Below are 16,984 nucleotides of genomic sequence, written 5' to 3' on the forward strand. Positions count from 1 at the left end.
GAATTATATGTTTCTCATTTATTTTGTATTAAGAAAATAATTAAACTGTTACTTAATTTGATATCTGAATGTTAAACCAGCTAAGCATTCCTAGAATAAGCCTTATTTGTCATGATATATTGTCCTTTTTACATATCATATTTACAATATTTTATTAAGAATTTTTGCATCTGTGTTCATGAGGGACATTGTTTTGAGTTTTCTTATCTTGCAATGTCTTTCTTTGGTTTTAGTATCAGAGAAATACTGGTTTAATAAATCAAGTTACAAAAACTTTCCTATCCTCTTATTTCTGAAAGAATTCATATAGAGTTAGTATCAAAAAAGACACAGTGCAAACTGTAGGTAGTGATTACCTCTGGGCAGAAGAATTCGTAAGAGGCAGAGGTGGGGGACGAAGGTCATTCACTTTTTACTCCTCATCCTTTGGGACTAGTTCCCTTTTCCCCAGTAAGCATATATTTTGAAATTGAAGAAGGGAAAATGTTTATAAAAAGGAAAAGAAAACTGAATTGTGATTTAGCAATTTCTCTTCTAAAGTGGCACATCTTCCCGCTTGAATTCACTCTCTAAAAACTTCTAGTTTATTTTGTGAGAACCAGTTAATACCATTTTATTATATATGGCTAGGAATGTAGTAAGAAGTGCAGGGTTTGGTAGGTATGTACATTCACCCCACCTCACTGGGTCATGACCCTGACTTAACATCGGCAGTTAGCATTCTATCTATCCTAGCAATGACTTCCAAGGACTTGTGGATCCTTGTTACAAATAAGTTTATTACTATCTGTTCAGATATTTTATCTGCCTGCAATGCAGGAGACCTGAGTTCAGTTGTTTTCAGAACTACCTGGGAAGTCATATTCATGTTATCTTCAGTAATTTGGCAGGTTTCTTGTTTCATTTGTACTATTTATTTCACATAGAGAGTCCATTTTCAAAATTCTGAAAGCTTCATAATCTAGAATTCAAAAGACTGTTTTATATATAATATCCCTTGACTATCTTTCAAAATGAAGTAGAGATTATCTATCTGTCTATGTATGACATCAATTTCTAATGTCTGCCAATTCAGGTTTCACAGGAGTGTTTTTAAGCCAAGGAATCTGGAGCATGTGGACATTTCAAAGCATGACTGTTGTTCTACATTCTTTTCTCTGCATCTCTGATGATTGTGAATATACACAGATCACTGAAGACTGAAAACCAGCCTCAGTGGAGTAACAGCTGAAATGAGGGCAAGGACCTTCTACTATACTCAAGCACTTTCCATTTAAAGGTAGAAAGAGAGTGGAAAGCACACGCTGTCACGGTGTGCAGTTGCTAGCAGCAACCTCAGGTTTCTGAGTTCTACTGAGCCTAGATATCACAGCCCTCTTCCTACAACAGGTACTTGTTTTTTTTGTATCTCCTCCAAGCCTGGTTATTGGAGATGTTTCTGCACTGCTGATTCTCAGATCTTTGGAAATCATATTCTTGAAATAAGAAATAATGCCTGAGATTATAGCATATACTCAACAAAAACACTGCCTTAAATGAATGGATGAATGAACAAACACAGAACAAGAACTCTAACAGAAGCCTGAGATTTGTGTTAAAATGGGACAAGGACCTTCTTATTAAAAAAAAAAAAAAGAGCAAACTACTGTGGTTGAGTCTCCTGAAACCTCCCTTAGACTGATTACCTAATGATATGTTTAATCAGTGTCAAGTCCCGTTATTGGTAAAGCCAATCCCGTGTCTAGTCCTTGCTTGGTTAAATGCATAAAGAGGATAAAACAAGATAGCTGGTCCTGCTGCTGCTGCCTCAGTTTGATGGAAGAAATAGGAAAAGTATCACTTAAAATATCAATAGCTATACAACTGGAGCAGAACACAAGACTTGGGGCAAAGCAGCGTAACGATGGATGCCAGGTACATCTCAATGGTTGGAAATGATATTCATGACCTCATATGCTTATATGCTATAACATGAAGGCTGATGTCAAAACAATTAAAGTGTTTTAGGTACTTTGAACTTGTTTCTTCATTCACTGAATTCTTACAACCACCCTTAAAGGTAGTCATTATTAATCCTACTTTAAAGATGAGGCTTATCTGTGGCTCTGGGTTTTAGAGCAAGCAACAGACATTATTTAGGAACTTATTAAGGTTGGCCTCCACTAAAATGGTGCTTTTCCCAGTATCCTGAGTCTTGAAATGAGGCTGTGTTTATGACAGTGGATCCAGTATTTGTTCAAATGAATACTTAATAGAAAGAAGGTGGTTCTGCACACAAATACAACAGCCATTGCCCTCGGAGCGGGAGGTACAGCGGAGGCCAGTGAGGATAAGCGGAAGGAAGAGTAGACATTGTTTGGGGAACAGAGCACCGCTGGTGTGGTCACACAGACAACATGGTGGCTTCAGCTCAGCTCAGTCACTCAGTCGTGTCCGACTCTTTGCAACCCCACGGACTGCAGCACCCAGGCTTCCCTGTCCATCACCAACTCCCAGAACTTGCTCAAACTCATGTCCATCGAGCTGGTGATGCCATCCAACCATCTCATCCTCTGTTGTCCCTTTCTTTTCCTGCCATGTGGTGGGTAGTGCTCTACAAGGAGACCACGGTGCTTTCCAGGCAGGAAATAAGGGCAGTGACTCTGAGGCTTGTGCCCTGACATCTGTGGGTGTTCTTACCAGGCTAAAAGTGGATCATCTGGTTTTGTCACTTAGGGTTTTATTTTTATGATCATAAAAGTAGTCATTTCTTCTGATGAAAATTTGATTCATTTTGATAAGACCTGTGGACAGTTTACTCTTAGAAAGTTTATCCCAAGATCTTATTTAGAATGTAATTTAGTAAGAAATGTGCAAGTAACAAAGTCAAAGCTATCTTAATTCACACTTGCATGTTCAAATGTGGGTGTAAAAACAAAAACAGGACATTTGGGCAGAGTAACTAAACCCACAGGGACTTTCAATGTGAACTTGAACTTGCCAGTGATGGAAATAACCTCTGTTCTTCAATTCTAATAGAAGCATGTTGGTGTCTAGTGTTGTCTGATACTTCTAAAATGAACTGACGATATGTAATACAGTATTATATAATTACAAGATGGCTGAAGAAAGATCCAAATCTTCAATAGAAAGCAAATGATTAAATAAATGAGGTATATATTAGCATTCACATAAATGCCAATTTTAAAGATTACACAGAATGTAATAATATATAATTATTTTTATATTTTTTAAAGATTACATAAAATGTAATCTTTCTATTTTATAATTTTAATAATTTTAAAGATCACACAGAATGAAAAATGTATATGAACAGAATTCAAAACAGCCTGTATAATAAGACGACAAGGGTGTAAAATTATGAATGAATAGGAAAGATAGTGTACAGAGATGAAAAGAGTTACATTGTGGGGTTATGATTTAATAATCTTAAAATAAAAATTAGAAAGCAAGGGATCCAGCAGTATTGAAAAAGTGGTTTAAAAGAGTATGCCATGAAGAATAATCATAATTCAAAAATATAGCTGGCCTTTGAACAACATAGGTTTGAAATGTGCGGATCCACTTCTATGCACACACATGCATGATTTAACCATAAAGAAAAAAAATTCAGATTCAGAGAGATATAGGCATAACCAAAGAAAAAACAGGTATGATTTTGATAGAGAAAAACATCTCTTAAGGAAATGAACTCAACTAAAGGGGATTATGCTGTTAATAGAATTCGGCTCAGGTTTTACCTTGTGGTTCCTTAGAATGGAGATCTTTGTAAGTGGAAGTTTGATCAACCCTGTGTCTCTGAACAACTCTTTCTTCACTGCACATGTGCGTATGGAGCTGTGGGGTGTTCCAGGAGTGCCATGCCAAGGACAGGCCACAGCTCTTCCCCAAAGTCTCTATACTAACCCTGGTGTGCCCGCCTTACCCAGTCCAACCTCAGCTCGCTCGGCTCCCGTCAGTCAGAAATACCTATGCTTTTTGCTCCAAGCATGCTGAGAGTTTTCATGTACAATATAGGGCATGGCCTGGTGTGATTTTTCTACTGCTAGGATTATTCCAGCTTCTCATCTCTTTCTTCATCCATCCACATGTTTACTGAGCACCTGCTAACCATGTTCAACACTGTATGAGGTGCTGGAGGACAGTGTGAATGGGACAGGTTGGGTGATGCCCTCAAAGAACTTTTCATGGAGCCTGTCCCTGCATCCATCACCTGCCTCCTTCATTCTCCATCATCATGTGTTTTACTCCCAGAGATAAAATCATCTCTAAGATTTAAGATCTTAAATCACAAGATTTAAGACTTGTGCCACCTTTCTGGTATCTCAGCTTTCGAATTCTCTAGCTCTTACTTCCATCCTAATCCCATCTGGCTGGATGTTTCAAAACCTTTCCCACAGCTCTCTAGACTTTGTCTGTTTTCCTTTTCCCTACATTTCATTTGCAAGCAACCTTGACCTATGACCTTCCTGGATCAGTCATGCCAACCCTGAGATTCAGCAATATATACATTTTATTAGGTCTTCCCTGGTGGCTCAAACGGTAAAGAATCTGCCTGCAACACAGGGGACCCGGGTTCGATCCCAGGGTCAGGAAGATCCTCTGGAGAAGGGAATGGCAATCCACTCCAGTATTCTTGCCTGGAGAATCCCATGGACAGAGGAGCCTGGCAGACTACAGCCTGTGGGATCGCAGAGAGTCAGACACAACTAAGCGACTAACACTACTACACTACACTATACATTTTACTAAGCTAGATGCCGGGGGACAGAATGGTTACTAAGAAGTTTCTCCCATCCAAGCGCTAAGTCACCTGGTCTGAAAAGGTAGCAGCAACAAGGGACCCTGCCCTTCCTGTGTCTCAGGGTATTGTAACACTCTGGTTGACTTATGATGACTCTATGCTTGAATGCCAAATTCTCTTCTGTTAGCCTGGGAGTAGCCTAAAGACAGGAGCCATTGTCTGCTTTTTAACCTGGGACCAGCATCCCACTGGGCTAATGCACTCACCTCACCAAGACTGGGATCTTGGGCATCTTCTTAGAGACTTTAAAGAAACTCGTGTCCCCTTTGTTGTCGGTGAAGTACACACCGGCCACGCTGGTCACGAGGTTCCCCGGGAACGTGAACAGAACCCTCTCATCATCGCCCTGGTTGGCCCAATCCCAGGCCTGGCCTCCAATGAGCAAGCCTCCTCCACGTTTCATGAACTTGACCAGCTTCTCAGTCATGGTTTCATTGTAGGCATCAATGCAGTAAACCCCCAGGGAGTCTTTCACTTCCGGCTCAACCTTTGCCTCCACTCCAGAGCCCTCCAGGATTTTGGCCAGAGGTGCCAGGGATGGGTGTACACCCACGGGCGCCCCGGGGGAAGAGCAAAGCCAACCCACTGCGTTGAGGAGAAAGGGGGTGAGCTGGGCCTCCACCAAGTAGTCCTCGTGGGACGCCACCACCAGGCGGCCTCGGCCATAGGAGGAGGCCGCGATGAGGACCTGGCCCATGTCATTCACCATCACCGGGAAGGAGGCTTCTCCGATAAGGAGCAGTTCACACGGGACGGCGTCTTCGGGGACATCCCAGCTCGTCACTCCATTCATAAGGGCCTCGAAGGCAGCGGATGGAGTCGCCATGGCTGGACCGGCTTCTGCAGAGAGGAAAGCAAAGACTCAGCCTGCTGAAGAATGGGTGAACAGACAAACGAGCCAAGCGGCTCACTCATCCCTAGCTGGGGCAGCGCTTCCCACTGAGCAGATGAGACCCACGCTGTGAACAGACTCAAGCACTCGCCGGGGTTGTCGGTGTCTCCAACCCAGGAGACCTTGTTGGGCTCTGTCCGTTAACACTCTTACTGTCAAACTAAACAAGCTCCACGCTTTTCCATCACAGAAGGAAACAAACAGAAGTGAAGAACAAAAGCAGAACTGTGTCTCCAAAGACATACGTTCAAGAACTAACTCCCAGTACCTGTATGACCTTATTTGGAAATAGAGTCTTTGCACATGTAACCATGTTACGGTGTGGCCACAGTGGGTTGGAGTGGGTTCTAATCTAATGACTGGGCTTCCCTGATGTCTCAGCAGGCAAAGAATTCACATGCAATGCAGGAGATAGGAGATGCTGGTTCGATCCCTGAGTCATGAAAATACCCTGGAGAAGGAAATGGTGACCCACTCTGGTATTCGTGCCTGAAAAGTCTCATGAGAAATCCGTGGTGGGCTACAGTCCAAAGGGTCGCAAAGAGTCAGACACGACTGAGTGACTAGGCAGAGAATTTAATGACTGGAGCCTTTAAAAGAAGAGGAAATTGGAAAAAAAAAAGAAGATGAAATTGGGACACAGGTGCCCAGGGGAGAGACACACAGGCTATGAGAACATGAAGGCAGGCATCAGGGTCTCTGTGGTGTCTCTATGAGCCAAGGAATGCCAAAGATTTCTGGCGAACACCAGAGGTAAGCGAGACACGTAAAACAGACTCTCCTTCAGAACTTCCAGAAAGAACCACACCTGTCAACACTTGGGTGTCAAACATCTGAGCCTCCAGAACTGCTACAGAGTACATTCCTGTTGTTTTAAGCTACTCAGTTTGTGGTACTTTATTGTAGCAACCACACGAAACCAACACAGTGGTGCAGCACGCTGTCTCCCCACCCCTGCTCCATCCCACTCGGCACTCGCACTGATCATACTAACCTCAGCGTGGGGCCGGAAAACCAAAAGCAGAAAGTAACACATTATGAATTTATAGCAGATTATTACTCGCACCCGGACATAGCAGAAAAAGATGTATATGTCGATGGATGTGCAATCACAAAAACCCTCTGCTTCTTCACCTTGAGCCCCCTGCTTAAAGTCACTCTGCAGTCTGACCTCCTCTATGTGTTCTTTACTGAAGCACTTCCCTCATGGGCAGACGTGTTTAACAGTCAGGACAATCAGCCCTCACCATCCTCACTGACCACTCAGTGGCTCTGGACAATGCCGTTCCCTGGTCCCCGAGGCTCTGACCACCTCTAACCTTATAGCCAACCTCACTGTCTGCAACCTCGAACCACTTCCTTCCTGGCCTTCCCCTTCCTCTTCTGAAAATGCAGAGATTCCTTAAGTGTTTATCTTTGGCCCTTACCACTTTTTCCTTGTGAGAGACTATGCTCACTCAAGGTATTATGGCAAAGCAATTATTAATACAAGCTTAGGCTCTGAGTTAGGCTGTCTGGGTTTGAGTCTCAGCTCTGCTGTTTACCGGGATCTGGCAACCTTTCTCAGACTTGGGTTCCTCATTCATTAAGTAGGAAAAATAGCATCTACCACACAGGATTGTTTTGAAGATGAAAGGAATAGCATTGGTTAAGTGCCCTTCCATTATTTATTTTATATATATATATACATTGCCTAAAATTAGTTGATCTAGAGTATATTTTATATATATATATGTGTGTGTATATATATATATATATATACAGATATATGTGTATATATATCTTTGCTTAAAATTACTAGATTAAGAATAATTTTACACACACACACACACACTGTGTGGGCTCCAGTCCATGGGGTTGCAAAACAGTTAGACGTAACTTAGCAACTAAATAACAAACTACTATATATATGTATGTGTGTATATATATATATATATATATAAATAAATATATATATAATGCATATAAATGCACACGTGTGTGCTTAGTCACCCAGACTCTTTGCGACCCCATGGATGGTAGCTCCCCCAGCTCCTCTGTCCACGAGATTCTCCAGGCCAGAATACTGGAGTGGGTAGCCATTCCCTTCTCCAGGGGATCTTCCCAACCCAGGGATCAAACCTGCGTCTCCTGCACTGCAGGCAGATTCTTTACGGTCTGAGCCACCAGGGAAGTCCATATATATGTGTGTGTATACATTCTTTGCTTAAAATTACTTAAGAATAAGCTATTTAAGTATGCATATAATAAGGAATTCTTATAAAGTGAAAAATATCTAATGTCAGATTTTTACCAACACTGGATTAAGTGTTTATTGACTCTGATTTTTACAGGTTTCATATTTTAGAGCCAATACTAACACTAACAATTATATTTAGTGAAGTATTTCGATGGGTTCTTGAAAAAATCCTTGGCATAGCCCTTGTCTGTGCCTTCCCCAAGCCACGGATTCAAAGGCCCTGGTCCTGACATAACTAATAAATGCAAGACCTCTACTGAAAGCACATTCTGCCATTTGTAACTTCTCTAAAACTACAAAGTCTTAACTTTTTCCCCTCCAAATTAGCTCCTCTTGGGTAAATTCCATAAGCTCAAGGTCCCTAGTTGTTAAAGAATAATCTGCACCCCACAGAGAAGATACAATCAGCAGACAGTTGGTTAATAAGGGCTTGTCCTGCCCCTGCTCCTCCTGGGGTCCACAAATAGCTGGGACAGCAAACAGCAAGAGTCACGGTTGTGTCTCCTCTCCCTCCTGCTCCACATCCAGCTGGCCACAACGTTGTCCGTCGCAGTTTCCAACACACACTGCCACTAACCTAGTTTAGGTCCTCAGTAATTCATTCCTGGACAAAACGGATCCGGCTTCTATGTCATCAGTATCTGTTCTCACCTTTATCCTTCTACAGTCACGGATTGTATTATTTCCCAGAAAAGAAGACCCAGAGCTTCATCTCTGCCCACAGGGGGAAATCTGAGCTTCCTCCTGGGGTTTAAGGCCTCCAGGGCTGGTTGCTCCTTACTTTCCAGCGTGTCTCCAGCAGCTTCCGGGATACTTGGCCTTCCTGGGCCTGCCCTGCTTTAACTTGAGATTCTCTTTCCATTCTCTTTCTTCCTGTTCCTGCTCCCACATCTTTCAAGCCACCAAAATCCTCCCCTTCTAAGAGAAGCTGGTCACAGAAGAGGAATCTTAAAGAGCCAATTAATCTATGGAAATATGCTCAATCCACAGGAAATTAAAATAACATATATGTTTTCCACAAGCTTATATGAAAAGAAGTGGGGTAGGGGGCAAAGAAGAAGGAGGAAGAGGAGGAGGAGAAGATGAAGATAATTGACATCCCATGTCCCAGAGGCTTTGGAAACACTAGCACTGTCTCTGAAAGGCCTGAGAATCTGAAAGCAGTCTGATAGGGGCAACTCAGTTTCAAAGGTGAGCCCATCCTGAGACCAGCAAACCTAATAGCCTTTCTTACAAAAATGAGAGCAGCAGTATTGAAGACGTATGCACAAGGCTGCTCACCACTACACAAAACTACAAATGGAGATGGATACATAAAAATCTTAGACGGGGAGACAGATGACAAGGAAGGTTTCCCAGAACCATTTTTGACTCCCAAGGGTGCAGGATCGCTGATCCAACTTTCCCGTATCCCCCAGATAGGCCATGGTACCCACCGTGAGGCCCTGGGGTGTAGCCCCCCACCCCCCCCATACACACTCTGCGACAGCTGCCATACTGTCGGTAGTGAGGATACTCCGAACTCACCTAGAGCAGGGGACTCTAGCTGGCTTTTCTCTCTCTAGCTGGCTTCCCTTGTGGCTCAGCTGGTAAAGAATCCGCCTGCGATGCGGGAGACCTGGGTTCTGTCCCTGTTTAGGAAGATCCCCTGGAGAAGGGAAAGGCTACCCACTCCAGTATTCTGGCCTGGAGAATTCCATGCAATAGTCCATGGGGTCGCAAAGAGCCAGACACGACTGAGCGACTTTCACTTTCACTGAGCTGGCTCATGGGAGAAGAAGTATCTGTGGAGAAGTGACAAAGGGGATGGACAGGTGGCCTGGAGATTTGAAAAGGAGGGAGCAAGGGAGAAGAGGGGTGATTTCCTGCTGAGTTGGTTTCTGGGCTAGAGGGGTGGTGGCCTGAGGGGAGTGGGGTTTGGGTAGGAACACCGGAGCACCCCCTCTCTGTCAGTTTTCCCCTTTCCTGCACTGTTTGTGAGGCTATCGTATCAGACCTGATCTGATAGCAATGCTGTGAATGTGGCAAGACAAGTTTTGAGAGGGAGAAATGTTCGAGAAAAGTATGATAATCTGTATTACAAAGCTATTACAAAAAAAAAAAAAAAACAAAGCTATTACAAAGAATAGAGTTAAATCTAGTTTTCATCTACCTAGAAGAATGTCCTAGATACATATGAAGTGAAAATTTCAAATCACTGCAATATGTAGGACACAAACCCAGTTTTGAATGGATAAAGATACTAATAATAGTAATACTAGTAATTTTAGTAGTAGTAACGATATAGTGCTTACCAGGGTCCAGCATTATAAATGCTTTATATACATTACTTAATTCTGACAATAAACCACTGAGGTATGTGCTATCACTATTCTAATTTTTAAAATAGCCAAAACCAAACAACAAAGAAAACAAAAAACTTGATGGCCAGAGGATTTGTTACTTGCTTAAGTCACAAAGGTGATAAGAGATCGATTTTTCATTGAAACCCAGGAAGTCTAGTACTGCAGTCTATGTTCTTAAGTACCAGAAACACACAAGTCTGTTACTAGGATTTTATTGTGGTTGCACAGTTGCTCAGTCATGTCTGACTCTTTGAGACCCCATGGACTGCAGCTCACCAGGCTTCCCTGTCCTTCACTGTATTCTGAGTTGCTTAACTTGTGTCCATTGAGTCAATGATGCCATCCAACTTATACAAGTCTGTTGTTGTTCAGTCACTAAGTTGTGCTTGACTCTTTTCGACTCCATGGACTGTAGCACACCAGGCTCCTCTGTCCTCCACTATCTCCTGGAGTTTTTCTTAATTAACTGTACACTTGTCCTTCCCCAATCCTGAACCCCTCTCCCACATCCCTCCCTACCCCATCCCTCTGGGTTGTCCTAGAGCACCAGCTTTGTATCTCCTGGAGTTTACTCAGACTCATGTCCATTGAGTCAGTGATGCCATATAACCATTTCATCCTCTGCCGCCCCCTTCTTTTGCCTTCAATCTTTCCCAGCATCAGGGTCTTTTCCAGTGAGTCAGTTCTTTACATCAGGTGGCCAAAGTATTGGAGCTTCAGCATCAGTCCTTCCAATGAATAGTGATTTCCTTTAGAATTGACTGGTTTGATCTCCTTGCTGTGCAAGGAACTATCAAGAGTCCTCTCCAGCACAATTTGAAAGCATCAATTCTTTACCACTCAGCCTTCTTTACGGTCCAGTTCTTACATCCATACATGATTACTGGAAAAATGATAGCTTTGACTATATGGACCTTTGTCAACAAAGTGATGTCTCTGCTTTTTTAATACGCTGTCTAGGTTTGTCATAGCTTTTCTTCCAAGAAGCAAGCATCTACCTCCTTTGAATTTTTGTATATATTACTATATAATTAAAAATAGAATGTACATGCATGCTAAGTCAGTTCAGTCGTGCCCAGCTCTTTGCAACACTATGGACCACAGCCCACCAGGCTCCTCCGTCCATGGCATTCTCCAGGCAAGACTACTGGAGCGGGTTGCCATGCGCTCCTCCAGGGGATCTTCAAACTCAGGGATAAAATCTGAGTCTCATTATGTTTCCTGCATTGGCAGGCAGGTTCTTTACCACTAGTGCCAGCTGGAAAGCCCCAAAATAGCACAGATAATATAAATTCAATCAAGTAAACCCACTAAACAATTGAATATATAAATGATTAGATTCATCAACTGATTCTATTTCATTTATCCTAAAACATCTTTCTTCATCTCCCAACAAGTTATGCATTTGTCCACCAATAAATCTGATTTCCTCCTCTGTGGAGGTTCCTTGAACTCTGCAGCTGATTCTATCCCCACTTTAACCAGCTAACAGTGACCCCAACACTTAATTTTTAAACCAAATGTTTCTTCCTTGTGTTTGAATCCCTGTTTGCCCTCCTAGCTTGCTGAGCACAGATGGACACAGCCTGGGGGAATCCTTATTTCTCCCCTTAAGTTCTTCATCTTTGGTTCTCCTTATGGATCCTGCTTTCTCTAGGCCCACTAGCTAATGAAACCCAAGGCACTTCTAAAGCAGAAGGCACCTCAGGCACAACTTGCAACTCAGCGGAAAGAGCTTTATAAGTCCCTTGCCCCTACCACAAAGAGGCCCCAGGGTACCTGCACAGGGTCTCCTTTTAAGAGCTGTTTCTGTAAGGGAGAGAAGGTAGAAGGCTTGCTTTGGATACTGTACCACACCTGCATTGTAGCTTGATTTCAAATCCCCAAAGCAGAGTAACTATGTGAGGTCAGGGGACATATTTTATATATTTGGATTCCCCCCAGGAATGAACAGGCACTCCACGGATGAATGACTGATGATGGATGTGGCTATTAAGGGCAAACCTGGGATCACTTCTACAGCATATAGGTACTCTGGCCTTGAAAAATGATTCATATCACAGACACCAACTCTACAGGTCTTGGTCCATTTTTACCATCAAACTCTTGTTTCTTTTTCTTTATATGTCTAATATCTTTCCCAGTGTCCACCATCTTCTGCTAATAGTAGCCGTAATCAGGGTGGGTTCAACACCTTTCACATTCTGTTTTAGATATTACCAGCTCAATCTATTGATTTGATTTTCACTTAAAATGGTTTAATCCATACATTTAAAGGAATATGTAATGCACATAGAGGGCTTCCCAGATGGCATTAGTGGTACAGAATCTGCTTGCCAGGGCAGGATATGCAGGAGACATGGGTTTGATCACTGAGTCAGGAAGATCCGCTGGAGAAGGAAATAGCAACCCATTCCAATATTCTTGCCTGAAAACCCCACGGACAGAGAAGCCTGGTGGGCTACCATTAGAAGGGTTGCAAAGAGTCTGACACCACTGAACACACACACACTAATGCACATGGAAGAATATGGATGTTAAAATACACATAAAACAATACACAAACTTCCATATACCAATCACCTAGCCTAAAAGACAGACCATTACTAATCTTTCAAGCACTCTTGTGGCCTTCCAGAATCAGTTCCTTCCCCATCTCCATAGATGTGGGCATTAAAGACTTTACTTTTTCTGTTCCCCCAGTTCAACCTTAATGCACTCTCTTCTAAATTCCCAAGTTCCCTCCGGCGGCTCTCTGTCTTTCTCTCATTCATATTTGCTCACTTTTCTCACTCGGTCATTCCCAGGAAAATCGAGTAATGGAGGAGTATGGGCCCAGGAATGAGACCTGAGTTTTTTGTTTTTTAAATCTACCAGCCGCTTCCTACTGTTGACCAGCCTGCTTTCCAGGGTGTCTATCACATGGACAGTGTGGGAGAGGGCAGTCAGCTCTGCGGCTGTCGGCGCTAAGTTCTAGTGTGGGATCCCCCTCCCACCTTCCCCTTCCAGGCTCTAGGTCAGCCAGATTTTCTTCCCCAGACCCGGAGCCAATCTGCAAAGAGTATGTCGGTGACGTCAGAGGAGTGGAGAGGGGGCTGAGATGGGGGAAGCAGGAGGCGGAGGGGTGAAGGGAGGGGAGACCGCGGAAAAGCTCGCGTGCATTGCCATGGAATTCTCCTGGCCTGCTGGCAGGGAGCTCAGGGTGGGTGGGAGGGACACAGATCATCCGCCCCTGTTAGATAAACAGACAGACAGACACACACCCCAACCAGTCTCGGGGGGGAGGGGGCAATGGGAGTGGGCGAGGGATCTCAGACCCAGAGACGGTGTTTGCAAAGATCAAAGGGCAGAAGGACAGAAGTGATGTTCCATCCCCAGCTCCCGGTGTGTTCCAGAGCAAGCCCTGCCGCCACCCAGGGGCTACGGCAGGCTCAGCGATAAAGCTGCGGAGGAGGCCGTTTCTCCAAGGCCAGGCCTGCGCGTAACTCGACCACACAAAGCAATTAAACAAACATCAGATGTCAGAACCCGGAGAGAAGCAATGCGGCAGGAGGGACGCAGAGCCGGAGAGCCGAGAACACTCACTCACAGGAAGGCGGACGCAACAGCGAGGGGTTCCGCCCCTCTTTTTAGGCACCCGCAACCTCTTCCCCTGCCCTGCCCGCGCCCCTCGGCCTCCGGCGCCTGCCTCCTCCTACCCGATCTCGGCGCACGGCCACTCGCCCCTGGTCCGGCCTGCGGGACGTTAGGAGAGGGCCACTCACCAGGTCGCCCCTGCAGCTTCCACGGAGGCAGCTGGAGGAAGCAGGGCTGCGTGCACAGAGGGGCCCTGGGTTCTGCGGGGAAGGGGCGTCCTCGCAAACAGCTCTAGGCTAGCGAGCTGGGCGGAGCCCGCGGGGGAGGAGGGGAGGGGCTTCCGACCAGTCTCCTCCCGCCCCCCGCTTCCTTCTGGGCGGGGCCGCGAGCCGAGGGGCGACGCTTGGCAGGGGACAGCATTTCTTTGTGTCGCCGGCCCAGTGGGCTGGGCATTGCGGTGGCCCCCATCCGGACAGTGGGGGTGGCGGTTTTAATAAAGACATATAATTCTCTGACTATTCATTAGTAAAGGAAGAGGCTGAACAAACCATAGGATACAGTCTACAGAATTATTATTCAATCCTTATGAAGAGCTTAGATCTCCAGTTCATAGGAGGAATGTACTGGACATATTGCCTAGGGAAAAATAAAAATGGTAGACATTGTTGAATAGGCTCTCGTTTTTATAATAAAAAGCAATCGCGTATATTTGTATTATGGTGCATGAAAGGACAGATTCATCTCTCCCTGCTAATATTGTTTAATCTGAGGAATATTGAAGGGCAACTTTTACATACTTCTACATCATATGCACGGTTATGTGTTACTTTTGTAAATTAAAAATAAGAATATATGTCAAGCTACCAAAATTGGCTGAAATTTATTCTGTGTACTTCTTAAATCCTCTTTCTTTCTTGAAGTCCTTTCTATGACCAGCTGACAGTTGCTTTTCCCTTCTCAGAATTGCAAGTTCCTACTTTGTGTGGTGAGTTCGCTGAGCTCAGGTGTTACTATACAATGGTTAGGAACTCAAGACTGTCACCAGATGATCTGGAATCCATCTTAGTGCTATAGTTTACGGGCTAGGTGACTTTGCACAAGTTACTTAATTCTCTGTGCCTCAGTGTCATGACCTACAAAATGGGGATGATAAAATTGGTACCTATGTCACAATCCAAGGCTTAAATCTCTGAGTGAATACCTACAAAATTCTTAGATCAATGTCTGGCAAACAGTAAGACTATGTATGCTTGTTAAATAAAATAAATATTCTGGTCATCCTAACATTTAATAGCATACAATGTTTCAGGAAAATGCATACCTTTTAACCTTGAGTAAGATTTTGGTCCAAATCCAAGTCATTTTTTCTCTCCCCTTCTCCCTTCAACCCCCTTTCCCTAATTTGAATTGTATGAACAATATTCAATAGGAGTATGTGTGTAGGTGAGCTCACTGGCAGGATTTACATAGCGGTAACACAAGGGACAGAAGTCAAGGGATCCCAAATTCAGGATCCTTCCTGCTCAGTGGAGGAGTGATGGCAAGGAAGTCTTTTATCTTCTCCAGGGGCCAGGGTTCTTAGCTAAACAGGGAGGGCTGTTTGGCTGACTTGTTTGCTAAGACCCTTTTGGGTCTGAAATACCAAGATTAGCAGCACCAAGATAAAACCCCAAAACACCGAGTTTCATGAAAAATTTAAAATTCAAAACAAGAATGCATATATTGCTTACATACAAATAAATAATAGAAGGACAAAACTATACATGGGAGAGATACAACCTAACTTACCTCTGAGGATGGCAGTGTGACAGTTGGTGGGGAAAAGGCTTAAACGTCAGATTGTTTCTTAAGAAGAGATACAGGGAGGGAGCGAGGGAGTGACGTTGGGAGGGAAAGAGGGAGATGAAGGAAAGGTGATCTGATAAATCTGTTGTGTAGTTTTCTGTGCTTATCTGTCATTTTGAAAGATTCTATTATGAAAAATGTTTGGAAAGGGCAAGAATGCATTAGACTCTTGATGGCTACCTTTCTGGACGAGAAATACAGCACTAAAGAAATAAGAGCCAGAGCGGTAGGAAAAAAAAAAAAAAAGCAGAGCCAGAAACAGACATGGAGAAACCTCAGGGAATCCTCTTTGAAAGATGTCTGGCTTTTTAGGCCCAAGTGGTCTCAGGCCGAAAACCCGAACGCTTTCTCAGCCCCGCTGGACTCACTTCCCCCGCGACCCCGGCCCAGCCCAGCCGCAGGGACCTCCGTCTGTGCTCCGTGCCCAGAAGCCTTATCTGTACAAGACTCACCCGTTGTCCAGCAATATCCACACCCGCTACTTCAGAGGGGGAAGGGGCTCCTCTGCAGAGGTGTGACACGGAGAAGCGGCACCCAGTCTGGATTTGATAACTGGGGGAGACGGTGGTGGAACCTGCGGGTGAAGGTGGGCCGCGGTGGGGATGGGGAGGGAGGAGGAGGCCGTCCCGGTAGCTGATTGGCGGACGCAACGGTGGGGGCGGAGCCTGGCCGACCTCCCCGCCCGAACCGCAGAGGCCCCCGCTTTGTGTCAGCGTCTGAGCGAAGGTGCCCGCGCAGGTCCAGGATGGAGACCCTTGCCCCAGCCCTGGCAGGGAAGCAGGGCAGTTTGTCAAAAAAGAAACCCATGAGACTGTTTACCAGCCAGCGAGTTGGCTAATAAATAATGATAGATCTTTATATTAAATAATACAGCTGTTTCAGTGAAACATTAATGATTCTACTTTTGTATGTTTCTGTTTTTCTAACAGGAAAAATAAGGATATATTTGGCTACCTTAGGAAGTGACAGGTAGTTTCTTTTCTCTAGAAATTTTGTATTTTTTAAACGTTAAAAAAATACTTTGAAGTAAAAAAAATAAGACTGTTTAGTAAAATCACCCTTAACCTATATACCCAGCAGAAATGCATTCGTATGTCACCAAAAGACATGCACTAGAATGTTCAAAGTAGCACCATCCTTAATAGTCAGGAAGCTACCCAAAACCTACCCTCACTGCTTTCTCATCCCTATCGCAACTCTGTCACTATCTTCTATTGTAAGAGCCTTAAACATGTTTTCAGACCAACAAATATTGAGAATTTATCATCAAAAGGTCTGCTTTA

At 44.1% G+C, this 16,984-nt stretch overlaps 1 protein-coding gene across 3 annotated transcripts in view; it reads right to left on the minus strand.

Moving 5' to 3' along the window:
- TCAF1 (TRPM8 channel associated factor 1) overlaps positions 1 to 16,984 on the minus strand; it is a 46,326-nt gene that overhangs the window by 17,209 nt on the left and 12,133 nt on the right. The window contains exons 1-2 of one of the 3 annotated variants that reach the window (XM_043463947.1): positions 16,154 to 16,281; positions 5,011 to 5,644 (exon numbers count right to left, since the gene is read on the minus strand). In XM_043463947.1, the coding sequence (XP_043319882.1) occupies positions 5,011 to 5,630 (620 nt within the window). In that variant the 5' untranslated portion in view covers positions 5,631 to 5,644; positions 16,154 to 16,281. Of the gene's footprint in view, positions 1 to 5,010; positions 5,645 to 14,044; positions 14,189 to 16,153; positions 16,282 to 16,984 lie in introns of those variants that run through there. The other 2 variants (XM_043463946.1, XM_043463945.1) reach the window with 2 other exon arrangements.

The sequence above is a fragment of the Cervus canadensis genome, chromosome 3 (genome assembly GCF_019320065.1).
Source record: "Cervus canadensis isolate Bull #8, Minnesota chromosome 3, ASM1932006v1, whole genome shotgun sequence".
NCBI lineage: Eukaryota > Metazoa > Chordata > Mammalia > Artiodactyla > Cervidae > Cervus > Cervus canadensis.